Raw genomic sequence first — 27,092 nt, 5'->3', positions numbered from 1 at the left:
ACTCTTAATAATTTCTTTTATCAGTCGTTATGCTTTTGATGCCACTTACTACAATATTGTGGGGGTATGGTCACCGTACCCAGTCCGTTGTGTGTAGTTTCTGTCTTGTGGACAAAATTAACTTCTAGGTACTTCTAAAAACAGAACCATTTGTTACCCGAGAAGCCTGTAATCAGACATGATCAACAGGAATTCTGCAGATGCTGGAAATTCAAGCAACACACATCAAAGTTGCTGGTGAACGCAGCAGGCCAAGCAGCATCTATAGGAAGAGGTGCCGTCGACGTTTCAGGCCGAGACCCTTCGTCAGGACTAACTGGAGGAAGAGTGAGTAAGAGATTTGAAAGTTGGAGGGGGAGGGATAGAGCCGAGAGCTGGACAGGTGATAGGCAAAAGGGGATACGAGAGGATCATGGGACAGGAGGTCCGGGAAGAAAGACAAGGGGGGGGTGACCCAGAGGATGGGCAAGAGGTATATTCAGAGGGACAGAGGGAGAAAAAGGAGAGTGAGAGAAAGAATGTGTGCATAAAAATGAGTAACAGATGGAGTACGAGGGGGAGGTGGGGCCTTAGCGGAAGTTAGAGAAGTCAATGTTCATGCCATCAGGTTGGAGGCTACCCAGATGGAATATAAGGTGTTGTTCCTCCAACCTGAGTGTGGCTTCATCTTTATAGTAGAGGAGGCCGTGGATAGACATGTCAGAATGGGAATGGGATGTGGAATCTGCAGACTGGGAGACCGCTTTGCTGAACATCTACGCTCTGTCCGCCAGAGAAAGCAGGATCTCCCAGTGGCCACACATTTTAATTCCACATCCCATTCCCATTCTGACATGTCTATCCACGGCCTCCTCTACTGTAAAGATGAAGCCACACTCAGGTTGGAGGAACAATACCTTATATTCCGTCTGGGTAGCCTCCAACCTGATGGCATGAACATCGACTTCTCTAACTTCCGCTAAGGCCCCACCTCCCCCTCGTACCCCATCTGTTACTCATTTTTATGCACACATTCTTTCTCTCACTCTCCTTTTTCTCCCTCTGTCCCTCTGAATATACCTCTTGCCCATCCTCTGGGTCACCCCCCCCCCCTTGTCTTTCTTCCCGGACCTCCTGTCCCATGATCCTCTCGTATCCCCTTTTGCCTATCACCTGTCCAGCTCTCGACTCTATCCCTCCCCCTCCAACTTTCAAATCCCTTACTCACTCTTCCTTCAGTTAGTCCTGACGAAGGGTCTCGGCCTGAAACGTCGACTGCACCTCTTCCTATAGATGCTGCTTGGCCTGCTGCGTTAATCAGACATGATTGTAGCTTATCCTTGAATTTTTCATTGTATGAACTACTTGTCATTTGTTGATAGTGATATCCTTTTCATTAACTTCCAATACTGTTTGTTCCTCTTTGTGCAAATTCATGCCCTGATTAAATAGCATGAGCTGTTGTCCTTTTCCACTCCTACCTGCTTCATGTTTACCCGCAGAAGTTTTCCAGAGCAAACCATTTTAACTCCTCTGCCTTTGTTTCTCTTCAGTTGAAGTATTACATTGTGCCACATTCTAGTTTTAGCTGGCTTCCCCATTTTATGCCATCCATGAGATCAGCCATAACTATGCTGTTGGGGATTCTAAGAAAAGGTGAGCTTTGGATATGGAGGTTGCACAGAGAAGTGGTGCTCAGTTAAAAGATCAGCGTTACCTCATTCAGTGCTGAAGCAGATTAGAAGGGCCAAGTAGCCTGTCCTGTGTATCCTTCAATCTTTGTGAAATCAAGCTCTTTTTCCTGACAATGTATCCTAGTCTTATAATCTTTAAGAACTCATTGTTGTTCCATTTCTGACAACTTGCAGAATACCATTTACAGATGTGCTTCCACTTTATTGATTTCCCCCAAGCTTTAAGATTTCCTCTTGAATCTCTGTTTCTGATGTCGAGGGATGCTGATATCTCCCTGCGTGTCTGTCAGATTTTGTTTTGGGGTACTCCTTTAAAGCACCTTGGGCATTGAGTTGTTAAGAGGCCAGGTTGTGCAGAAGAATATAAAAACAAAATTGTGTAAACACAGCAGGATCAATGGGGAGAGGAACAGTCGACATTTTGGACCATCTTGACCACCTTTCATTAAATGAGGAAGTGAGAAAGTGTTTTATCACTTGCATTTCTGTTGAAGGGTCCTTAGCCTAAAATGTTGACTCTGCTTCTCATTGCTGCTTGATATATTGAATGCTTCCAACACGTCATGTGTTTTTTAGTTTTGGATTTCCTGCTTGAAGTTTTTTGCTGCTTGTTCAGAAGAGGTGATCTGTTCAAGCACTAAGCCAGTTGCTATCAGTGGTACTCTACACCAGTAACGATATCAACACTGACATAAACAGTTGGAATGAAGCATTGTATCATAGATATATCTCATTGAGTATACAGTGTAAAACGAGGCTCTTCGGCTTACCATATCTATGCTGACAAAGTCCCATTTATTTGCATTGGTTGTATAGACTCCTGTGGCTTGGCAATTCATTGAGATGACTAAATTTGCCCTTCGCAGGCAGTGCATTCCGGAATGCAACCAACCTCTGTGAAAATGTTCTTTTTCAGATTCTCCTGTAAACATCTTATTCCTCACCTAAAGCTATTTAGTCCTGTCATGAGGAAAAGTTTCTTAGTATCTACCCTATCTTTGCTGCAAGGAACAGAAAGTGAATCTATCCAGTCTCTTATAACTGAAGCATTCCATCCCAGACAACGTCTCCTCTGCACGCCCCTCTTGTGGTGTGGCAACCAGAACTGCACATAATATTCCAGCTGTGGCCTAACCGGTGTATTACAAAGTTGTACCATGATCTCCCTGTACTTGTATTCGAAGTCCTGGCTAGTGAAGGCAAATATACTATCTTCACACCTATCTTAACTATGCTGTCATGTTCACGGATCATTGCACTTTTCCACCAAGTCTTTGTTCTTTGATATTCCCTAAGGCCCGACTATTATTGGTAAATGTCCATTCTTATTAGACCTTTCCTCACAATTTATATCACCTATGCTTACCAGAACTAAATTCCATCAACCATTGCTCTACCTAATTTATCACCAGATCAGTATTATACTTCACTCTAAGAGTGCCCTCTTCACTATCAATAGGACCACCAATTTTCATGTCATTTGCAAGTGTATATATAAGTTGATGTATATGATAAAAATTTGGAGTTCCATCACTGACTCCTTGAAATACATTGGTTAGAGCCTTCCAATCACAAAAGCAGCACTTCATCATCATGCTCTTTGTCACCAAGCCAATTTCTGACCCATTTTGCCAACTTGCCTCAGCTTCCAAGAGTTGTAACTTTTTAGATCAGCCATCCACATGGACCTTGTCAAAACCCCAGCTGAAGCCTGTGTAAACCATATCACCACATATGAATATATTTAGTTACCTCTCCAAAAAAAGATCAAATATATATATATATATACACACACATTTTATATAATGACTTTTTCACAGGCTGTATCTGCCTTTGAGCCCACTAAGATGCCTAATACTTTAAACCTTAATGTGTTCAATATCCAAACTGAAATTTCCAGCTACTGTTTAAATGCAGTTGAAAATTATTTAGACCTTAACCACATCCTTTGGCTTCATGCATGTATTTCTCCTCTGATCCATAGTGCATTCTATTCTATTCCTGGTTACCCTTTTGCTTTTGATGCAGTTATAAAGTACCATGGAGTTTTCCTTAATTGTGGTATTTCTTTGTCCCTTTTTGCTCTCATGTTTGTTTAAGCACCCCTCACCCTCTCTGTACTTCTGAAATAGCTCTCCCTTTCTTTTAGCGTTAAATCTCTCGTATGATTCCTTTTCCTTCTCTTACCATGAACAAGCACTCTCTAAAAATTTTATACAGATATGAATGAAGCATTTCATTGGACTTGTATTTGGGCCAAGGCAACCAGTGCAGAGTTTAGCTGAAGGGTTGCATCTGATTTAGTGCCAGAAAGATAAACGATATCAAAAATATATGTCAAAACCAGTATGGTATTGGTTTGTTATAGTCACATGTACCAAGATTCAGTGAAAAGCTTGTTCGTACTGTTCATACTGATCAATCATTCTGCAGTGCCTTGAGGTAGAAGAAGGTAAAATAATGCATAATTGGTGTAAAAGCTATGCAGAAAGTACAGTGCAGGTAAACCAAGTGCATGATCATAACAAAGTGGTTTGCGAAGTCAGGAGTCCATCATATTGTACAAGAGGTCTGTTTTTAGAAACATAGAAAATCTACAGCATAATACAGGCCCTTCGGCCCACAAAGCTGTGCCAAACATGTCCTTACCTTAGAACTACCTAGGCTTTACCCATAGTCCCCTATTTTTCTAAGCTCCATGTAGCCATCCAGGAGTCTCTTTAAAGACCCTATCGTTTCCGCCTCCACTGGCAGCCCATTCCACGCACTCACCACTCTCTGCGTAAGAAAACTTGTCCCTGAAATCTCCCCTGTACCTACTTCCAAACACCTTAAAACCTCTCGTGCTAGCCAGTTCAGCCCTGGGGAAAAGCCTCTGACTATCCACACAATCAATGCCTCTCATTATCTTGTACATCTCTATCAGGTCACCTCTTATCCTCTGTCGCTCCAAGGAGAAAAGGCTGAGTTCATTCAACCTATTCTCATAAGGCATGCTCCCCAATCCAGGCAACAATTTGAAAACTGTTTTTGTAAAACCTGCTGGATGGGAAACAGGAGAAGAGAGAATATCTGGTGTGGGTGTGATCTTCAATTATTTCGATGACTGTTTTACTGAGACAGTGAGATGTTTAGACAGAGTCCATAGAGGGGTGGCTGATTTCCATGATGCAAACACTGCTCAGCACAATTCTCTGCAGTTCCTTGTTTACATGCATGGCAGTTGCCATACCAAGCAATTATGCCTCTGGATAGAATGTTTTCTAAGGTGCATTAATTAAAAATTAAGGATCGATGGAGACATGCCAAATTTCATTAGCCTGCTGAGGAAGTAGAGGTAATGGTGAGCTTTCTTGGTCATGACATCAGTATTATTGAACCAAGACAGGTTATTGCTGATGTTCACTCCTTGGAACTTGAAGCTCTCAACTTCAACGCTGTGGATGTAGACAGGAGTATATGCACCACCACCCCCACTTCCTGAAGTCAATAATTAGCTCTTTTGTTTTGCTGACATTGAGGGAAATATTTTTGTTGTGATGCTCTCTATCTCTTTCCTGTACTTCAACTTGCTGTCATTTGAGATATGGCCCACTATGGTTATAACATCTGTAAACTTATAGATGAAGTTAGAGCAGGATCTGGCTATGCAGTCGTGTGTACAGGGTGTAGGGCAGGCTGCAACCTTGTGGAGCACTAGAATAATCATGGCAGAGGGATTGTTGCCTATCCTTACTGATTGCTGTCAGTTGGTTATTAAGTCAAAGAGCCCGTGATTTGCAATTGTGACTGGCATCAATGTTAATGTGGAGAAAAAAAATATGCTGAAAGTGTTCATGCTTCTGTTTCCATAGATGCTGTTATGGGTTTTCAGCATTTTATTTTATCTCAGACTTGCAGCATCTGCACTACATTGAAGGTTTTATTAAACTAGTGAGTTTTAAGGAGGAAAGCAGTCCCTGTAGAGTTCCAAGATGGAATCCCTGGTAGTGGATGTAAACTAGTCAGATGCAAACTAGTCATTTTATATATAATGTAAAATCATTGAAGATTGAGCAAGAGGGACTAGCCATTATCTTATTCCATATAATTGTATATTAGAGTGGATGCAATCCAGCAAGCAACAGGAAGATTTAAGTGCTATTTGATTGGAAATTAATTGCATAAAACCTTGAAACCTGGTTGTGCCAAATTGTACTTCAGTTCCTTGCATTAAGTTCCATAATTTTCTTTGAAAATGTATCTTAAATTTGTTCTCTGAAGGTTTGCTTACTTCCAATAATTCTTCTTGCAGGTTTTATGGTAGGACCTCCTCTTATGTTCATGGTGGTTTGGATGGCAGTGGAAAACCCACAGAAGCAGTTTATGGCCAGGCTGTAAGTATTTGTACTTTTTGGAAGTATTATTATTAAAATTGACATATAATTGTGATAGTTGATTTGCTGATGCAAAACTCTCGTGCACTGAGCACATTTTCTTTCAGTTTCGTTGTGGTGTGAATTGGTCTTGTATCACATCAGGAAATGCCTTTGTAAATGTTAAAAGGAATTACTAAATATTTTGATTAATCATTCATGTGGAACCCCAAATTTACCTGAACCTCCAATGTCTCTGAATTTTCACCATCTGTAATGTCAGGTTCTGGCATATCTAAATCCAAAGTGTATGTCTGTCAATGTCTATTGGAAATCCATTTGCCCCAGTTTCCCCCTTTTATTAGAGATTTCTGAAATTTGCTTATGTCTATACTGATTGCAGTGATGTCCATCATTATGAAAGCAAACTTGGACTGACTTTTCCATCAAGATTATTTATTGTCATTCTTCAATACACGAGTGTAAAGGAGATTGAAAAGATTGTTATTCCTAATCTGGTGCAGTATAAAAAGCACAAATATAAAAGCAATCCAATGAGACACAATGCTCGAGTAAACTGAGTGTGGCCATGTATACATAGGATTAGCAAAATGTATATAGGTGGACTGATTGTACGTTCATAAAGTGATGCTAGGCACAGGAGTATCTGAACATTAGGAGACTGACAGGAAATGATAAAGTGACAAAGTGACTCTTGGCAAGAGGAACTCTTAAGCAGCATCAGGCAGGGCATATGGAAACACAGGACATTCACTGTGGTGTAGGTATGAGGTTTAGAGTGTAAGCAAAAAGTGGTAGTGCATCTAAAATGTTGACTGGGTTCAGGTGCAGTAGAGACTGTCGGGGTATATAGTGACATTCTAATCCCGTTCTGTTAAAAACATGATAGAATGTGTTAAGCTTAGTGGGAAGGGATGTGCTATTGTTGGCGATGCTGCCCAACTTCATTTTGTAGCCCATTAAGCATGTAAGCACTGTCACAACTATGGCTGGTTTGGGACTTGAGTTTGGACTGGTATTGTTTCTTGACATTTCTAATAGCTTTACAGAGATTGTATCTACATTTCTTTTAAAGGTTGGGTTCACATGATTTGAATGCTGCGGATCTGGACTTCAGGGAATGGATCTCCCATATAAACCATAGTTTTCAGTTTGGGAACACCCAGATTGTCCTCAACACACATGCTAATAAAGTTTGTGACGGTGGTGACATGCTTATCTAGGCTGGCAGCTGGGTCTTCGAACATTGAACATGGGCCAGTCTACTGACTCAAATCAGTCACATAGAAGCTTATCTATTAACTCAGACCAGCACAACTTTGTGTACTGGATCTTTGGCTTTCTTCCATTTGTATGTAGAGAGGAGTAGCGGTCTGATTTGCCAAATGTAGACTGGGAGGTGGGTGACTTGGTATGCATCTTTGGTAATGGTCAGGAGGGTTAGGGCCCATAATGAGACAGAAGACATACTGGTAGTATTTTGGTAATGTATTCCTGAAGTTGGCCTGGTTGAAGTCAATGGCAATGGTGAAGAGGGCCTCAAGGTATAAATAGTTAGCTTCTCTTTTTTTATACACCTGTTAGTGATTTTTTTTTCTTTTGCTTTACTTATAAACAAATTTGTCTGGTTTACTTTAAGTAGTATCTATTGAACTCAAACCCAAGCTAAGGTCTTAGTTCTTCTCCCTTTTGAAGTATTTGCATTTCAATCCCTTCTGGATAATTGCTAAGGTACTTTTTAGCTAACCAAACCTGGTTTATTATTCTCACCCAAACTTTAGCTGCAAGTTTGGTTTTAGGATATGTTGTTTGCAGAAATTCCTGAGAACATCGAAGCACTTTGCTACCTTTCTAACATGAAATAGTTGCTTGCTCTCATTTATGTGGTTAAAATCCAGTATTAAAACCGCACAGTCTTGGTGCACTTGTCCATTTCCTGCTCTTGTATTCTCTCACCTCACAGCTGTGACCAGAGCTTCAAAGCACACTTCCCAATCTTCTAAATCCTTTTCGATTTAGTAATTTACTGCATCAGCAGACAAGCCAGTTAATGCATTTGTTCTGTTTTTTGCAATGATCATGTACATTCCTATAAAGCTTCAGAATTTGCTATTAACTTTTCATTTACTAAATTTTATCTTGCGAATTTAAGCAAATCAACTGCATTTCCACATCAAGTTCATCGTTCATCATAAGCTGTGCTTGCTTTCTTGCAGGAAATCCACAAGAAGGTTATGTCCCTTCAGTTCAGTGACTGCCATACCAAGATTCGCCATGTGGATGCACATGCCACCCTTGGTGATGGTGTGGTTGTGCAGGTGATGGGGGAGCTGTCAAACAATGGTCAACCAATGAGGAAGTTCATGCAGACATTTGTCCTGGCACCAGAGGTATGCAGTATTTCAAAATGTCGCTGGCAATTATCTTGTTGCATTGCAATCAAGGTTGATGTAGCCCTCAGTCTGTTGCAACCATTGAGGCCCTCTGTTGGTTGGAGTTGACCATGGATATCGCATCCTAGCTGTCTACATGATGCGCAAGCCAAGGCAGTATGATATGGAGAGCAAGCTGTTGCCCTTGTAGCAGGCCCGCCCTCTCTACACAGCTGATGAATCCAAAGGAATGGCAGAGTCCGGTACCACTGGAGTTGCAGAAGTTGCCAGTCAGTGATGAACTCAACATAGGGACTGCCTTAGAGACTCTAGCTCCGTATTTTTCTCCTGAAGCCTTTCCATTTAGTGGGTATAGCTGCAAGGTACTAGAGGTTTGAAATCAGAGTTTTACTTCTACATGAGCTGCCAGTCATGGCTGACAAGTTCTATCTGCCAGAAGTGACTAGTTTTAATGCGGCAGTAATCTGCCTTTGCCCCTTCTCCTGTCAGTAGAAATGGTTCAGTTGGGCTTAGTAGCTAAGCCACATATGAAGGCCTGTAGTTGTCAGAGGCTATTTGAGACACACACCATTGGATTCATTTAATAGGTAGTGGGAGCTTATCCGCACTACCTTCCCTGGTTGTGGTAACTAATCAACCAGATAAAAAGCACTTAATGGAATTCAACCTCTCGTTAGCAGAGTCTTTATATATCAGAGACTTTAAATTTAAATATAATTCTAGTATTTCTAAAATAGATCTAATCTCTTGGTTAATATTTTAATATTGTTTGCATTATTGATGGGTTCATTTGAGCAAATTAGTATTTGTTTTATCTGGAAAATTATGTTAGCACTAGATAAAAAGTGGGCTGTACAGTATACATGTGGTGGAGTTTATTAACATTACTCTTATTCATCAATGCTACTAAAGATGTTCATGAAATCTAACCTTTGTTCTTCTAAACATTTCAGGGTTCTGTTCCAAACAAGTTCTATGTCCACAATGATATATTTCGCTACCAGGATGAAGTGTTTGATTCTGATGCAGAACTGGAAGAAGGTGAGAAGTTTAAACATTGCAGCTGGCAAATTTACTGGAGTGACTTAAGCTCCAAGCTGAAATATTTTCATTTCGCATTTTTAACAAAAATTATATCGATTTTCGACATTGGAATATCAACTACTAACAGGAACTGCGAATAAGGTGTTTGTTACTTGAAAGTTGGCATTGGGTCAATTTACAGTCCTGTTCATGTTTCACAGCTTGTGTGGGATCTTTTGGTGGATTGTCTTATGTTTGGACAGATCCATTGCAATATACAAATGAAAGTCAGTGCCACTTGCTGCAATTCTGAAAGGCAAACTAAGTGCACCCTGGACTAGTACTATCCATCTGTATAAAGTAGTGATCGACCAGCCTAGCTGCCTTTCTAGGAATTGCTGATTCCAGCTTATAGCAGCTTTCTTTTAATGAAGCTTGTCAGTTCTTTCAAGGTCCAGTTGAGATTGTAGAAATTATCCTGCTTCCAAGCTGCAGCCCCATTTCCTGTTCAGCAGCCACAGCCACTGATTATCTAAGGTGTAGTCACTTGGTGATTTCAACACATCGCTCTTTGCCCATTTATTGCCCCCTGTGTACAGTAGTGTACTTGGGTTAACAAGGAAACAATGTCTGAGGAAAGTCTGCTTATCTTCGTATTTACAGCCTCTAACTGTTGTATAGAAAGCTTCCCAGATCAATTCTGGAATCAGAACAGGACAGTGAGGTTTCATCCTTAAACATTTAACCTGAGGACAGCTTCCGAAGACTGCCATGGCTGGCTGGGTCCCTCTTGTATCTTCAGTCCTAGGCCTGCTTTCTTTATTAGCGGCCTGTCTTTTATCTTGACCCTCCCATACATTATCAAACCTTTGCTTTGTGCTTTCTTCTCTCCTTGGAACCTGGCCCTTTTCCCCTACTTCTATCTTTGGCTTTGCTTCCTCCTTCTCTCTCATTCCTTTGTGCCCTCGCCCTCCGATTCCTCCTACCTCCAGCTCTGAGAAGGCATCCAGCCACTTCTGGTATGTGACCCACTTCCTCAGAGGTGTAGTTAGTTCAGCATGTTATTGTGCTTTTAACATCACAAGACATTGTATGATACTCCATGGAAGCGTATTCAACAGGGGTTGATCTCAAGCCTCATGGAGATTATGAATACAAGTAAGCAATGCCATAAAAATACCTGTGTTTGACGGAGGGAATAACAGATCTGAGACTCTTGGCAGCTGAAGACCTGGCTGTCAGTTATGGATACGCAATAGATCTGGAAAGGAGTAGGAACTTAACAATTTTGGAAAATAAGTATCAAGGAGTAGGTTAGAGATATCGAAGGCATGTCCTTGCATGGATTTGAAAATAAGAATGAGAATGCTAAAATCAAAACATTAATTAGCTGCTAAAGTAGGTCAATCAAATTATGGTTGATGGGTTGACAGAATTCTGTGCATAAATAGTGCAAAGAGTTCTAATGACCTTAGATTTACAAATTATTTGAAGTTGACTAGATCTGAGGAATGATCAAATGTTGAGGTAATAAAGGAACTGATGAGGGATTTAGCAACTAATGAGCTGTGGCTGGATGATAAGGAAGTGGAAATGGGTGACTAGTGATGGCTTGTAATGCAGTGTAAGGTTCATGTGTCAATGACAGTAGGGTTGTGGATAGACTCAGTTTTACAGGGAGAGGAAGGTGGAGTTGATACAAAGGGAATGGAGGCTTCAGCAAGGGTGAAGTGTTAAGATAGCCACAGATACACAACTGTGCTGCTCAATGCTGGTCAAATGGCCAATGTTTTGCAATGAGAAATCTCCAGCTTAAATAGGGATGAGTATCCACAACGGCTTGGTATAGAGTGTTCCAAAGGTCTATGGCTCATGAATGAAGAAAGGGATTTCTTCATTGGCTGTCCTCTTATCTTTGGGTAATCCTTCATTATAAACTAAAATTAATTCTTCAAAACTAGTCGCAGTTTAGTTTTGATGTATTCTTCTGTATGTGACTTCCCAAAGCTTAGTAATGAGGTATGTCTAATGTTCAATGTTGACGTATGTCTAATTTAGTTTGTCTCTTTAAATCTCTCTGCACTTTATAGAATCTGAGGAGGAGGTTGAGGAGGAACCGGAAGAACCACAACTTTCTCCGGAGCCTGTGCAAGAAAACACAAACAATACCTATTATGAGGCTCATGCTGTCAGGTAAATACCTTGCGCTTTGTAAGTCACAACATATGAATAGCTATTACATATAATGCAGAGCAGACTCGATGGACCGAATGGCCTACTACTGGTCCTATATCTTATGGTCTTATAATTATTATATTTGAAAGCAATAATAAGTCATTTTTAAACCTCGTTCTTGACGGTCCATTGTTTACTACATTCCCTTTTTACAACAGAGCGAAGAACAGGAGTGATAGGTTAGCAGGTTGTAGACTTCCATGTGGCTTCAAGTTTTCAGAGAGCAGAATGAGGTGATTATTGGTGGAGAGGATAACGTTTAAAGTTGACTACTTTGAATGCCACTATGGCCAGCATGAGCCAATATTGTTACAGAGCACAGTGTACAATGAGCCATGAAAACCTAACGTAAGCATTCCTGGATGACAATTCAATATACAAGAGTCCTTGCTCTGTGTTGGGCTACATTCCCTGTACTGGCATGAGGAACTGGGTTGTGACTTGCCTTTGCGCTGAAGGACATGCAGCTGCAATGTAGGTCATTGTGTTGCAGTTGTTGGAACCACCATTTCCGTAAGAATTCTTTAAATGGGAGATTAGTACTATTAATGAGAAGAAATTTACAACAGAGGGTTGTTGATCAGCCTATTGTAATCTCGCTGGTCAAAACAAAAATAACCTAATAGCAAGGCTGCTGCATACAAAGAGAAGATCTTTGAGCTTTGTGGCGACACTTGGGCGACCCATTGATCTGATGCATGTAATTTAGCCATCCTTCATTCACTTTAGTCTTTTGGAGGCATTCTCCTGTCCTATTTTTGTGGGAGAAGTGTGGTTCTCTAAATAGAATCTGTATTTTTGAGTAAATTGACTTACCTTCTAGCACTCATGCCCTGGCCCACCTCAAATCATTGTTCTTAAATTCTATTAATTCCACTTTCCAGCTTTCAATCTTCAGATTACTGCACCTCAGTACTTTCTTGAAAGTATCCTGTGCACCCTTTAAGAAAATGGGTTCTGCACGTCTACCAGTCTGGTGACAGTTTGTTTTCCTCTAAATTTTTTTACCATTTATCTTGAATCTCTTACTGAAGTTATCGATTCCTCTGCCCATTCACCTGTCAGGGTCTCAAGTTATTTCTACTATTGTTTATAGAGCAGTGTTGTGAAGTAGTTTGGCAAGAGAAAACAAATCTCAAGAGTTGAGTTACAGTAGGGAAAGTATCAGTGTGATATTGTGCTTCTGTTTTATGTATTCTGCTATTTGCAGTGTTCTCAACTGGCTTTTGTTTGTACTGATCTGATACTATTAGCACACAAAATGAACTAATCTCTTGTATATATTTACCTCTCCAACTTGTCCTCTGTAAATTGCTACTGTGTGTTGAGTTGAGTGCAAGCATGCGTACGCACACAGGCTTTTGTTAAAATCTTGCTGGTCCTGAACTTTCCCCTTTGTTTGTGTATAAAGTAATGGTGTGGAGGAACCATTGGAGGAGGCAGCTGCTGAGCCTGAGCCTGAGCCCGAGTCAAAAACTGAGGAGGTAAAGCCTGAACCTGAGCTGGTGGAGAAGACTACGGAAGAGTTGGAGGAGAAGGCTCCATCACCTACTCCAGTGGAACCTACTTCTCAACCTCAAGAGCCTCCCAAGGTTAATACCAGTATTTTCTCTATATAGGTTTCTTATTGCCAGGCAATACTTTCTGGCTTTATCTTTTAGATCACTGCCCAGATTAAAAATAGAAGTGTACTTGTAGTAAAATATAGTCAGGGCTCCAAAAAAATGCATACACAGTATGATTGGGTGAGTCGACTTTTACAAATGAAATGTAGCTGCTCATAGTGAAAACTGGTAAGTTGTAGTTTGAATTTGACCATTACATCTTTGAAGTAGAAATGTTAAATGCAATTGGCCTGCATAATTTTCACCAATATGGTGCCAGACTAAAAACTTACCCTAATCATAGGCTCAGGATTTTTTGTATTTGAGGGAATGCTTTATTTCTTGATAGTAGCATAGGTATGTGTTGCATTCTCTGCAGGCTTTCTCCTGGGCCTCAGTGACAAGTAAAAATCTGCCTCCTAGTGGTACAGTTGCTTCCTCTGGAATTCCTGCCCATGTTGTTAAAGCGCCAGCCTCACAGGTAATCTGTGAATGGACCTGCTTATTAATATATATTTATTGCTTTTCTTCAAAAGAAAAGCTTAGAAATTCTGTCTGTTTATCAATTTGGGTTAGGTAATTATATTTGAAAAGAAAATGACAAGCTTAGATATTTGTGTTAGTTATTGTTAGCTCATAGCACAAACCCTTGATAAAGTAATATTGTCAGTCAGCAAAAATCAGGGCAACGGCTTCTGTTAGTCAGGTAGTGAAAACTGTTAAATGTTTTCCATCACTGAACTAAGATACAAAGGGATGTGTACTCTGAAGTTGTATACATTTAGTGCAATGAGCCATTGTAGCAACTTCACTCTCTTCTTGTTGTCTTTCCACCACCCCTTCCCCCAAATAACATTCCAGGCACGAGGTGAAGCAAAGAGTGAGACCCAGTCTCAGCCCGCCCGGCCGAGAGACCAGCGTCCTCGAGATCGGATGGGCTTTGTGCCCCGTGGACCCAGAACAGGTGAGTATGTATTTTTGAAGTGGTTTTCTAGTCAAAATGGGTGAAATAGAGAGGGTGCAGGGTGGTGGGGATGGGGGAGATACTCGGGAGGATGATACCAGAACTGAAAAGTTTGGTCTGGAACCTGGCAGATCTGGTGAAATTGAAGCACAAGGAGAACTAGAGTAATGCCATTTTAGTGCTGACATGGGTCAATTGGCTTAAATTTAATTTCAGATTCATGCATGATGATCATCTCCTCTCTGCCATCTGAGTTTGAGGGAGAAATACCTTTGATTTTCATTAGCGACTTGTTTGTTCTGCTCACAGGAAAGATGATGACATCAAAATGACTGTTTTGATTTGGGGGTGGGGGGAGGGTATAGCTCTGTTCTGGTCCTGTAGTTGTTTTATCCTGGGTACATGGGGAGACCGGCGTGCTAATAGGTCTGTTACGTCACCCTAACGTTCCACAATGCAATGAAAACTTCAAAATGCATGTCATTCAGATGGATCATTTCATTGTGAGCACATCAAAGTAGTTGAAATGGAAAATAACTACGGAATATAGTGTTACAGTTACAAAATGCTGTGCAGGTAGACAAATAAGCTGCAAGGCCATGGCAAGGTCTGAGTCACCACCCTCCTCAGCCAAATGTGTTTTGATGTACTCCACTGTTGATATTCTGCATGTGAAGAGAGCATAATTTAGATTAATACCATAAATTGGAACTGGATTTGGGTCCCAGAGTGCATTTAAGTGATCAGTTGTGTCAGGCAGGGGTGATCCCTTACAACCATTTTGTACTAATGTTCAAAAGATCAGAACCAGCCCAACATACAGAATGTTTAAGTTTTTATTGCTTACTCAGTCTTATGGAATATAGAAATCCACCTATCCATCATCTTGATTGCTGCTTGAGCTGACAGCCTAGTTATTCTCAATTCTGGTTATAAGTCTTTTGGGAAATAAAGGTGCTGAAGTTTTGTTTGATTTTGATCTCCAATTGCAGCCAATTTTTGCAACACTTTTAACAAATGCCCATTGGAATATGAGTGATTGACATAAGCAGTATTCCATGAAATAACAAATCTAGCTTTGATAGCTCTGAGCTTCCTATAAAGCAACCTTTGGCATCATTTTAATATGGTTACCTTGTATTCCCTCCAATCTGATCCAGGAGGATGATCAGATGAAAACTTGTGGCATTTAAAACTGTAATGAGAAAGCACTGAAGTTTGCTGTCTTCAGCTATGACTGCAGAATTGTCTGCCATTCTGGTTGAGCTGCTCTTTCCTCAATACTTGTGTTTCTTACAACACAATGTCATTAACATCCACACAGGTGTAAGTCATTTAACAGTTCAAGCCTGCCCCACCTTTCAATATGGTTATAGCTGTCTGCCCTGGGCACAACTTTCTCCAAGTGTGAAAGATCACACTTGAAATACTTCTAATGATCCTTTCTGCCATTTTCTCATAAGATCTTGTACAATTCAAGATGAATAGTAGCCCTGTCACTCTTATTTTGAATTATAGTACGCAAACACTATACTCTGCAGGGAAATTGCAAATATGCCAAATGTTGCCTGATGCTACTTGCAGGAATAAGGTCAGAAGGATACCATAAATCCCTGATATTCATCTGTTGAGCAGTATTTAGTGGTGAAATTTGAGAGGTGTTTTTAACATAAAATGGCAGCCTGTGGCTCAAAGTCATGATTTGGTCACTCCAAGTATAGGGCGTGGCAGAATTTTTGTGTGATGTGAAGGTAAGAATTGTGTTGGGTGTGGGGTTAAAAGGCAGAGTATTACTGAACTTAATCTGTAGATGACAAAGATGTTCATGAGGGTCTGAACAATAACCAAATTGGCACAGAAGAAATATGAAACGGGAATCAGACAGAATGAAGACATAGCTGTGTAAGAGTCATTGACCAGGAACACTGATGAAATCAATGGCAAAAGGGTAAAGATAATATTTTCTGTTTATCTGATGGAAGACAATGGCTTATTTTGGTTGGTAGCCAGTGTGATAGTAATGAGATAGCGAAGGGGCCAGGATGTTGGAGTGCTGAAACAGGGTACCATCAGCCTTTTTGGAAACTAATTTCTTCAGTTCTGGCTGTTGTGGTCAAGTGATGTGCAGGTGGAAGAGATCTGAGGGTTGGTCCTCACATATTGGAAGCTGCCCAACTTTGTGTTTATGGTATTTGATAATCCATTGAATCCTGACTGACAGGGTAATTATTAATTTATATAGTATATATAATATATATTAGCTGCTGAGATGCTTATAAAATCTAGTCTCTGTTATAATGGTGAAGGTATGGAAACGTGAAGACACTGGTGGTTGAGAGCGTGTGTTATTTATGGCATACATTTTTAATGCCAAAATATGAAACTAGTTTTAACATTGCACTGAGAGACCGTCTTTATGTTGCAGGTCGAGGAGATCTAGATACAAATGAGGTTGAGAATCGAAGAATCATCCGTTACCCAGATAGTCACCAGCTCTTTGTTGGCAACTTACCTCATGACATTGATGAAAATGAATTGAAAGATTTCTTCATGGGTGAGTACTTCATGAATTAGCTGTAAACATGGGGGTGAACCAGATATCTTTTAGTATTAACTGGACAGGGAATTAAGCCGAGGATCACCAATCTCCCACCTTGCCAGGAAATAAGCGTTTGCTGATCTTTGATGTGTTACGCCCACATTTAATTTTATTCACTTGGTTATCTGGTTCAATTAATTTTTTTCCTTCTTTACTCCAGTTCCAGAACTCAAGGTTTGAATCATCACAGGTCACTTGATCAGTCTGCAACGCAGAGCAATCTCACCAGTAATCTGTGTATTCATTTTGCAAAGGGTACTGGTAACCGGTATTGAAGGGTATAAAGTGGTCAGGCTGTATCACATTTACAGCAGTCCAAAAATTATATAACCATTTGTTTAGTGTGAATAAGGCAAACTTCTTTTGGTGCATAGGTGTGAGCGAGCCAAAAGTGATTTTTATCTGTTGCTTGCTGGGATTGTGTTGCTTGTCATAGAATAATACAGCATTGAAATAGGCCTTTTGGTATAACTTGAACATTGCAACCAAGATTATTACCCAAGCCTATCCCACTTGGCCGCGTTTGGCCCATATTCCTCTAAAGTATTCCTGTGTAAATGTCTTTTAAAAATCATAATTATACCTGTTTACTCAGGCAGCTTTTTCATATTCCCACCAGCCTCTGTGTGGAAATGTTGATCCTCGTATCCCTACTCACTTTGAATCTATTCCCTCTAGTTATGGAGTGGAGTGGAGGGGGGAGAGGCTCAAGCCATTCACCTTACCTTGGTATACCTTTAATTTCATCTCTCGGCCTCCTACGCTCCAGGGAGTGAGGGGGAAGTCAGCCTATTTAGTCTCTCCTTCAAGCCCTGGTAACAGCTTTGTGAATCTTTTCTGCACTTATTTCAGCTTAAAAACATCCTTCTAATTTGGATAGTAATCAAAATCATTGTACAGTGTTTATCAATTACGAACTATTTCTTGAGTCTTCTGAAATAGATTGGTTACAGAGTTTGATGTCTTAAATCTGTTTTTCCTGGTAGGTTTTGGCAATGTAGTTGAGCTTCGTATCAATACAAAGAGCAGTGGAGGGAAGCTGCCCAACTTTGGGTTTGTGGTGTTTGATGACCCAGATCCTGTACAAAGAATCTTGAGTGCCAAGGTAATTACTAATCTATCTAGCAGTCTTCAAGCTTGTGTTATACAAATGTGCTTTGCAGGTGCTAAGATGCTTTTGAAATTTAGTCATTGCTGTAGTGGTGAAAGCATGGAAAGGTAGTAGAGTGGTTAAGTTACTTGTCCATTTATCTGAGCCATGAGTTCCAATCCCATCACAGATGCTGGGGAATTTAAATAAATTACAGTAAATAGATCTAATATTGGAAATGGTGACATGAAGTTTACAGATTGACATGAAAACCCATCTGGTTTTCTGATCTTTTGGCCTCTTTAACAGTTCTTAACCATCAACTGAGGCCGAACAAATTGTCACCTTGGCAGCAGGGCCTGAATCTAATGAATGAATATTTGTAAAAACCAGTATGCTAACAATAGACTTCCAAGAGGAGTAATGTGATTAGAAAATGTGATGTTAGTGAAAGAGAGGAATTATAGGCATCTGTTAGTCTCGTGAGACCATGGAGTTGCGCCTTGGAAGGTTTTCAGGGCGCAGGCCTGGGCAAGGTTGTATGGAAGTTGTATGCAGTTGCCCATGCTGCAAGTCTCCCCTCTCCACGCCACTGACGTTGTCCAAGGGAAGGGCATTGTGGCCAATACAGCTTGGCACTGGTGTCGTCGCAGAGCAATGTGTGGTTAAGTGCCTTGCTCAAGGACACAACACGCTGCCTCAGCTAAGGCTTGAACTAGCGACCTTCAGATCACTAGACCAACGCCTTAACCACTTGGCCACACGCCAACACAAGTGAAAGAGGGGAATTACTGTTTTTTTATTCCTGTCAGAGTTGTAGCACTGTGCAGCATAGATACAGGCCCTTCAGCCCAATGGGTTCATGCTGCCCACGCAGCTAGTCCCTGTGTTGTGCCAATATCCCTTCAAGTCCTGCCCCCGCACCTACCTATTCAAGCGCTTCTTCAATGATATTGTAGTACCTGTCTCAACCACTTCCTCTGGCAGCTCGTACCATATACTCACCACCCTCTGCATGAAATGGTTGCCCCTTGGGTGTCTTTTTAATATTCTCCCCCCTCCTCCACCCTAAATCCATGCCCACTAGTTTTAGTCTCGCCTACCTCTAAGAAAACACTGTTACCATTCACCTTATCTATACAACTTGTGAGTTTAAACATTTATATAAGGTTACCCCTCATTCTCATACATTCCAAGGAATAAAGATGGCCTGGCCATCCTCTCCATATAATTCAGGCCCTCCAGTTCAGGCAGCATTCTTGTAAATCTTTTCTCCTTTTCTCAAATATCTAGGGGATTGTTTAGTTACCTCATTGGCAAGACGGCATTTCTGATACTACAATGCCACGTAGTGAATACCAGCCTGGATAACTGGCTTGTTAGTGGGAAGAAGCATGTTGTAAACACATGACTCTGAGTCTGGTGGGGCATCCACTGAGCCAGCATTGATGCTTTCTGGAAAAAGTCCAAAGCTAAAGAAAGGGGCTTGAGTGTTTTTGTCTGGGAGCCTATTAACCTGAGATCTCTGTCTGCAGCCGATCATGTTCCGTGGTGAGGTCCGTCTGAATGTGGAGGAGAAGAAAACGAGAGCTTTCCGTGAGGGAGAGCGTCGGGGTGAAGATCGTAGGGACACCCGTCGCAGCGACAGGGGCTCTGGACGAGGCATGATCGGCAGTGGGATGATGCGAGACCGCGATCCCCGGGGTCCCCCACCCAGAGGTGGTATGGCGCTGAAGTCGGGCCCTGGGGCTGGCAGAGGGGGCTTGTCTGGTGAAGGTCGTTTTGCTGGACCCCGTCGCTAAGGCTTCATTGTTCCTGATATCTTGCTGGTGACACCATACTCTTCGTTTATTTTGGCATTTTTGTTAATTTTGGCTTTGGAATGTGACACGGCCTGTTTTTTTCTCATTTCTTTGTGAAAACAGCCTTCTTTTTACCAGTTGATCTTTTTCCCTATTTTTGGAACAGGATTCAAGCAAAAAAAAAAGCAAAAACCATTGTCTAAAGACTTGGAAAATAGAGCAAAAGGCTTCAATTTAATTGGAACCCATTTTAAAGGTCTGAAGATCCACCCCTTTATATGTTTAAAAAAGAAACAACCATGGGCCTTTGCAACTTGGCTGCTTTATTTTATAAATGTGTCAAGTTTATGCCCAGTTCTGTTGAGGAAAACAAATTGGTGCAATTGGAGAAGCTTGCCTTGATATTTTTCCTTTTAGAAATACTTGGCTCAAGAACTTGCGTTCATGCACTCGTCATAATGCACTAATAGGTACTCTTAGAGCATCATTTGCCATGGCAACTGCAGGAGGAGACGGGTGAAAATCCAGTGCTGTCTGCTTCGACAGGGAAGGCTGACTGACCAGATGTGGGCTTTGAATCTTATACCTGCTGTGACCGCTGTTTTCCCACATCTGTTAGCCATAATGGACAATGTTTGAAACAGTTTCTGATGGAGATGGACTTTTTTTTTCTTGAACTAAAAATTGATATACAAAAGCAATTGTGAACTTGGATTAACAGCCCTGAGCGCAAGAGTTTGGTGGCTTACTCTCTTTTTTCTATCTACCCCACTGCAATACAGGGATGCCTCGCTGCTTGACACCAGTTTTCTTCCCCTCGATCTGTGCAGTTGTGAATGTGCAGCGAAAAATCATAGCTAAATGTTACTGTTTTTCGTTCTTTCAAAGTGTAAAGAGCATGATGGTGCCTTCTATTGATAACGTCATTCCAGACTTGCTGGCAACTCTTGTATGGATTGTACTAACTCAGTACAAAGCTGAACAGCTGTAATACCTTATGGAATCACTAGTATGTTGATGAAATGCAAAGATGCAAAAAGCTGCAGCATCCTTGCTCTGTGTGTGGGGGTGTGGGAAATCAGAAGTATTAAATAGAAAAGAAAATTGCACAATCTCCTGTTCACCTGTTCTTAGCTGTTTTTATACCATTCCTGTAACCACATGGTTGCTTTGCTTGTGTTTTGTGTTTTACATTGGAAAATTAGATGTTTAAAAAAAAACTAAAACCCATTACTGTTACCTTTATGAGAGATATGCAAAAGAGCATGGTTATGGCTATACTTTACTGCATAAATGGTTATTTAAAGGTGTGTAGTCATCTGTGATCAGTTCATATAAAATATAACTTTAAGGGAAAGCTACATTATGCAAAGCTCAACAGTAATTGTTGCGGGTTCTTTTTCTTTTGAAATAAAACAGGTTGGCCAACATCAAGGATACTGCAGCTTTCAAGCCAAAATCCGCAGCTTCTCGTTCCCCTCGTACCACTGGTTGGTTTGGCCTAGACCCCGTTTTTGAGAGGGAGCAAAAGTGTAATGATACACACATTAGCTTGGTACGGGTGGAAGCTGTTGGTGACGAGTGGGAATATCATTAAGTCACAGCTTCTAGCAACAATGCACATTTACTGGTAGCGCAGTGGTTTTTGAAGCAGAAATTTGTTTACACGCACAGCTTGAGGCTGTCACTTGTTGACTGTTGAGCAAAACCAGCAGAGACAGTGAAGTTTACTTGTTTGTAGATGTTGATTGAAAGGATAATTGTGTCTGTTGGTTTTGTCTTTGTTTGAAAATTTCTGAGGTCTTCCTTGTTTGATGGTAGTCTTGCACTATTTCTCAAATTCTGGGATACATTAGCAGTTTTTTGTGTTTTCAATCTTGTTTAGAGTTTTTTTTCCAACTGATGTCTACATCAGATCTATTAATGTGGCCTGGAAATACTGTACTTGAAGTTTCCATCGGGCAAGGAAGAGTTAAACGTCTCCCCCACCCACAGATTTACTTGAAGCCCTCCCCTGGACACAGAACTTGGTTTCAGTATCATTTGCACAATTTCATTGCCAAGTAGTTTACCAGAATTCCACAAGTTTCTGCTGTGCTGATTGCTTCACCTCACCGGCATTTAACTTTAATTTCATTTCACACCACTTTGGAGACTGGAGACTATTTCCAGAAAGTGTTGGGTACAAGTTTACTTAACTTGAGGAAGGCAGATGAGCCATTTTTGATCTGGCTTGCTTCTCACTGTCAATAAACATTGGTTAAAAAACTGAATCTGGTAACATCAGAATGTGGTTACTCACTGGTGATCTGTTCACTGAATTTTATTGTGCGCTGTAGTCCTGGTTCCCTACTTCCTACAATACTCAATACCCCCCAAAGCGAAGTTAGTAGACTTTTCCACGACGAATGTGTATTATTGGGTGGCACTAGCTAATGATATGTTGCATTTTTGGAGCAATATCATTCCATTTTTACCAATAAGATGGGCTTTACCACCTTAGCTTTTGTGGGTATTGTAGATAATAAATGGTTTGCCATCTTCAGAAGCTGATCTGTGTTTGGCCATCTTATGCTGTTAGAGCACAGTAGTTACACGTGTTGCAGGTGGCAAGTCTTCATATTTGATTTTCTTTTTTGAATGTGTTGGACTAAACATACAATAAACTACTGATGTCTGAAGCAGTTAAATTTGTTTTCAGTTTTATAATTCCTGTGTCCTGCTTAACAATTTGCATTTATTTAGCATTTCCATCTTGGGGGTGGGGGTGCGAAGAGGTATGTTAAACCTCGTTCTGTGTGAGTGAAGACTTCCTGAACAAATCAGTATTTCCCCTTTTGGGTCAAGTTAACGTACAGCAAGTTTCAAGGAAAGGAATGACAAGATCCCTACTGAGGTAAGTCCTAAACTAATGTTAAAGTGAAGTTTACATATTCCATTCTAGATTCATTCAGTCAAGTCTTTGTAGAAGTTACCAGTATAAATATTTAATGCATATATTCTACAGTAAACACGAGAGATTCTGCAGATTCTGGAAATTTAGAGCAGCACACAAAAAAATGCTGGAGGAACTCAGCAGATCAGGCGGCATCTATGGAAGTGAATAAACAGCTGATGTTTTGGGCTGAGGCCCTTCATCAGAACTGGAAATTAAGGGGGAAGATGAGGTGGGGGGAGTGGAAGGAGGACATTCTCGAAGGTGATGGGAGAAGCTGGGAGGGTGGGGGAAGGATGAAGTAAGAAGTTAGGTGACAGGTGGAAAAGGTAAAGGGCTGGAGAAGAATGATTCTGGTAAGAGAGGAGAGTGGACCATGGAAGAAAGAGGAGGAGGAGAAGTGGGGGCACTGGGGGAAGTGGTAGGTAGGTGAAGACAAGAGGTAGGAGGCCAGAGTGAGGAATTGAAGAAGAGGAGATGGAGAGGAGAACATTTTGGAAGTTGGAGAAATAGATGTTCATGCCATCAGATTGGAGGTATATCTAGATGGGATACGAGGTGTTGCTCCTCATTCCAAAATAGGAACAGACCTTTTGGCCCAACTAGTCTATGCTGATTTAAGCATCTTCCCTGCTAGTCCCAGACCCCTATCAACCCCTCCCCTCCATGTACTTACCCAAATGCCTCAATGTTACTATTGTACCCACCTTGACTACTTCTCTGGCAATTCATTTCAGGTACTCACTTATCCTCTGTGTAAAGAAGTTAGCTCTGGTTTCTTGTCTTATCTGGCCTTTTTAGTTTTGGACCCCCCAACCCTGGAGAAAGGTCTATGACTATCCACCTTATCCATACCTTATGACTTTATTAACTATGAGATCACATCTCATTCTCCTACACCCCTAGGAATAAGGACCTAATCTGGGCAACCTCTCCTCGTAATTCAGGCCCTCTAGTTCAGATAGCATCCTCTCAAGTCTCTTATGCCCTCTCCAGCTCAATGATGTCTTTCCTATCATAGGGTAACTAAAACTGTACACAACACTGCAAATGCATCTTCATCAACAACTTGTACAATTGCAACACAATGTCTCTACTCCAAAACATGATGTCCTGACTGATGACCAGCATACTAAATGCCCTTTTCACCACGCTCTCTACTTGCACGGCCCCTTTCAGCAAACTGAACTTGTACATCCAGATCCCTGTGTTCCATAACACTTCTCAATGCTTTGTCGTTCACTGTATAAAGTCCCACCCTGTTTGAACGCTCAAAATGCATCACCTCATACTTAACTAAATAGAAATAATTTGCTATTCCTCAGCCCACCCCACTAATCGATCAAAATCCCTTTGCAATTCATTGTAGCCTGTTTCACAATCAATAAGACACTCTAATCTGCAATCTTGCTAGTGATGCCATGTAAATATTCACATTCTAATCATTTATGTATATAATAATTAGTAGAGGTCCCAATACTGACCCTTGGGCACCCTTGTCACAGGCCTCCACTTAGAGAATCAACCTTCAACTTCCTATCATTCAGCTAATTCTGAATGCACATCATCAGTCCCTTTGAATCCCATATGACCTAACCTTCCAGATCAGCCATCTATTGCTGACTTTGTCAAAGGCTTTAAAATCTAGACACATCCACTGTGTACCTTCACTGTTCCCTTAGTTACCTTTTTGCTAAATTCTGAAAGATTTGTCAGGTGTCACCACAAAGCTTATTATTCCTGATCAATGATCAACTAAATACAAATTGGAATTAACAATTCAAAAATAGATCAAGGATTAAACAGGTATACTGATGTAATCTTTGCAAATCAATTACTTTTGCTGAAGCAAAGAGGAAGCTGTTAGATGATCTATATATATTAAGTACATAGCCCTAACATGTGTTTTATGGATTGCCCACACCAATTTCCTGAATTCTGGAATTTTTCTCCATTTTTAATTCCCTTTTATTCCCTTTTCTCTCCATCTTTAATTCTCTTTTGATGCAACTTTTGATTAACTTGCTTAGTTTCCCAAATAATTCATGTTGTGTTTTTGGGAAGATCTTTGGGGTAGTGTTCTGTATTACCAGTTCTATAAAAGCAATCTTTTGATCTTGAATACATCAAATTCATTTAAAATATTCATTTCAATTAATGTAATTGTTTAAGAATTAGGCACATTTTTTCAGTCTTGTTTAAATTGTATAGACTACTTTCTGCATAGTCTCAGTGTTTTCTAGATTAATAATCATTGACACAGACCCTAGAGGCATCTATTTACACTTGCCTATATTCCATATCCAAACCATCCTTTTAATGTTCATCTTTCACCATTTCTACCTGTCTTTCTGATCTGCAGTTACTGAACCAACATTCATCACAAAGTTGCAGACTGAACTTTTGCATTACTGTAAAGACTTCCTTGCATTCAGGAGTGACAACAGGAGTTATACTCTAGTTTTTAAGCCAGTTGCCTTACGAGGAAACCTACAGCATCAATTTGTATCTGAGGGGAATTTTATGCTGAGAATGGCTCTCTCTTTATGGATTGTGCCATTGTGATCTGATGGGAAATGGATTCATTCAGCAAATCAGCAATCATGTTTGGCTGTTACCATTTGTGCAAGTTTCAGACAGTGATAGGCATCTTATCTCTGTGAATGGCAGAGGCCAAATGTTTACTCTGGCTGTTTTCTTAATTTCTGACCTGAGGAGTTTGCTGCTGTGATGCATTTACTGTAGAACAAGGTGGAACTGACTCCCACCCTGCTCTGATTTGAAATGGCCTCTGCATGCAAATTCCTGAAGTGGATGGGAATACCAGGCAAGATGTTTACGATGTTGCCAAAATAGTTTGCATTGACTACTCTTTGAACTGGAACTAAGAATTCAAGGAAATGGTGTTTGGTAACAACTCATTGGAACTTGGCAATGAAACTACGACAAGACTGAAATCCTTAACAGGAAACAATGAAGGGCCACATTTATGGTGGTCTTTTCTTGGGCTCTTGTTAATGACCTCCCAATGAGCAACTTTCCTGAAGTAATTGTAAGGAAATATTCCATGGGTATCTGCTGAACGTTAATTATATTTCTTTATGTAACGTGGAAGCACTCAATGGCCTTGTGGTGGAAATGATGAAAGATGGGCAATGACTTGATATTTAATCCAGCAATGAACACCCAGGGCATCATGAGTGTAAATGTGGAAAATACTCAACTCTTGCCATCTCTGCAGATCAGAGCAGAATTAACCTTTCAGTTTAATGGCTCAGTCTGGAGTGAAAGGGTCGGATGGATTGGTTGTTAGGAGCTGGCATGGGTACAAGGAGCAGAATGGGCTCCTGCGTCAACAGGAAAGGTTGTCTCAGGTAAAGGGGTTGATATTTCTCTACTCAGAGCATCATATAATTTGGAATTTCAAAGTCAGCAGCAGTCTCCTTGTAGTAGAGATACTGTAGGCTTGAAGAACTGAATGCATCAGTTCTATTGCTGCAAATGGACTCCAGGGTACACATTACCTTGGTTAGATCACCTGAAGACTGCAAACATTTCTGGTTTGTGTTTTTTTAAACACTGGAGAAGGTTCAAAAGTTTTTCCAAAGATAATACCATAACTGAGGATAAAGCTGTCAGGAGCTATGGGTCCATTTCATCTGCAGAAGTGATCTGACACAGGGCTTGTAGATTCTACAGCAGTTTTGACAGTGGTTACAAACTAGATGATTCGACTTGTGTTGGAGACCAAAATTGGAAATTAAAAAAAAAATCAAGTAATTCACAAATAGCTTCCACGGAGAAAAAGGAATGTGGATGAACAGCGAAGGGGGGATTTAAGGAGAGGTTGGATAAACACTGGGGCCGAGGAAGTGAAGAGTAGGAGGTGGGGAGGGTCAAAGGATAGTAGTTTGGGGAGAAACGCGGATAGATGGCCTGCTCCAGAGTTCTCCCTTGTACCACTTAAATGATGCTGTACTGGAACTAGATTCTGTAATTAAAAGAACTTTGTTATGCTTAGCAATTTATTAAATCTTACAGTCTAAGCTGTTACTCCTCCTCAAAAGCAACTTTAAGCACTTCCGCCACAGCTCATCTACGGATGAAGACGTTGTTTGGTTGCCAGGCTGCAGCCCTTAGCGAACATCACCAAACCCCGACTGGAATTGTCATGCATAGTGACATGGTGATACGACTGAAACCTACTCAACTGCAACACATCATCACTGTGTCACAACTCTTAAAATGTAATTGGGAAGATTTGAGAGAAAGCTGAATTAAAAACAAAGAGTGAGTATTGTAAGGTGTAGAATGATGAGCAGAGACTGCTTTGTTAGGGAGACAACTCAGCTAATGGCTTTATCATACCCCTCATCTCTCCATTTCCAGCATCTGTCA

The 27,092-nt window shown here is 40.8% G+C and overlaps 1 protein-coding gene across 2 annotated transcripts in view; it reads left to right on the top strand.

Annotated features, from left to right (window-relative positions):
* The window catches only part of g3bp2a (G3BP stress granule assembly factor 2a), a 37,424-nt gene extending 14,984 nt beyond the window's left edge, over positions 1-22,440 (top strand). Inside the window, exons 3-12 of one of the 2 annotated variants that reach the window (XM_063046947.1) lie at positions 5,968-6,049; positions 8,266-8,439; positions 9,396-9,483; positions 11,556-11,658; positions 13,112-13,292; positions 13,684-13,785; positions 14,166-14,268; positions 16,694-16,822; positions 17,854-17,972; positions 19,493-22,440. In XM_063046947.1, coding sequence (XP_062903017.1) covers positions 5,968-6,049; positions 8,266-8,439; positions 9,396-9,483; positions 11,556-11,658; positions 13,112-13,292; positions 13,684-13,785; positions 14,166-14,268; positions 16,694-16,822; positions 17,854-17,972; positions 19,493-19,759 — 1,348 coding nt within the window. In that variant the 3' untranslated portion in view covers positions 19,760-22,440. The remainder of the gene's footprint in view (positions 1-5,967; positions 6,050-8,265; positions 8,440-9,395; positions 9,484-11,555; positions 11,659-13,111; positions 13,293-13,683; positions 13,786-14,165; positions 14,269-16,693; positions 16,823-17,853; positions 17,973-19,492) is intronic. The other variant, XM_063046948.1, reaches the window with a different exon arrangement.
* Positions 22,441-27,092: the final 4,652 nt, after the last annotated feature.

This window comes from Mobula hypostoma, chromosome 4 (assembly GCF_963921235.1).
Source record: "Mobula hypostoma chromosome 4, sMobHyp1.1, whole genome shotgun sequence".
Classification (NCBI taxonomy): Eukaryota; Metazoa; Chordata; class Chondrichthyes; order Myliobatiformes; family Myliobatidae; genus Mobula; species Mobula hypostoma.
This window is presented reverse-complemented; position numbering and strand designations above follow the sequence as displayed.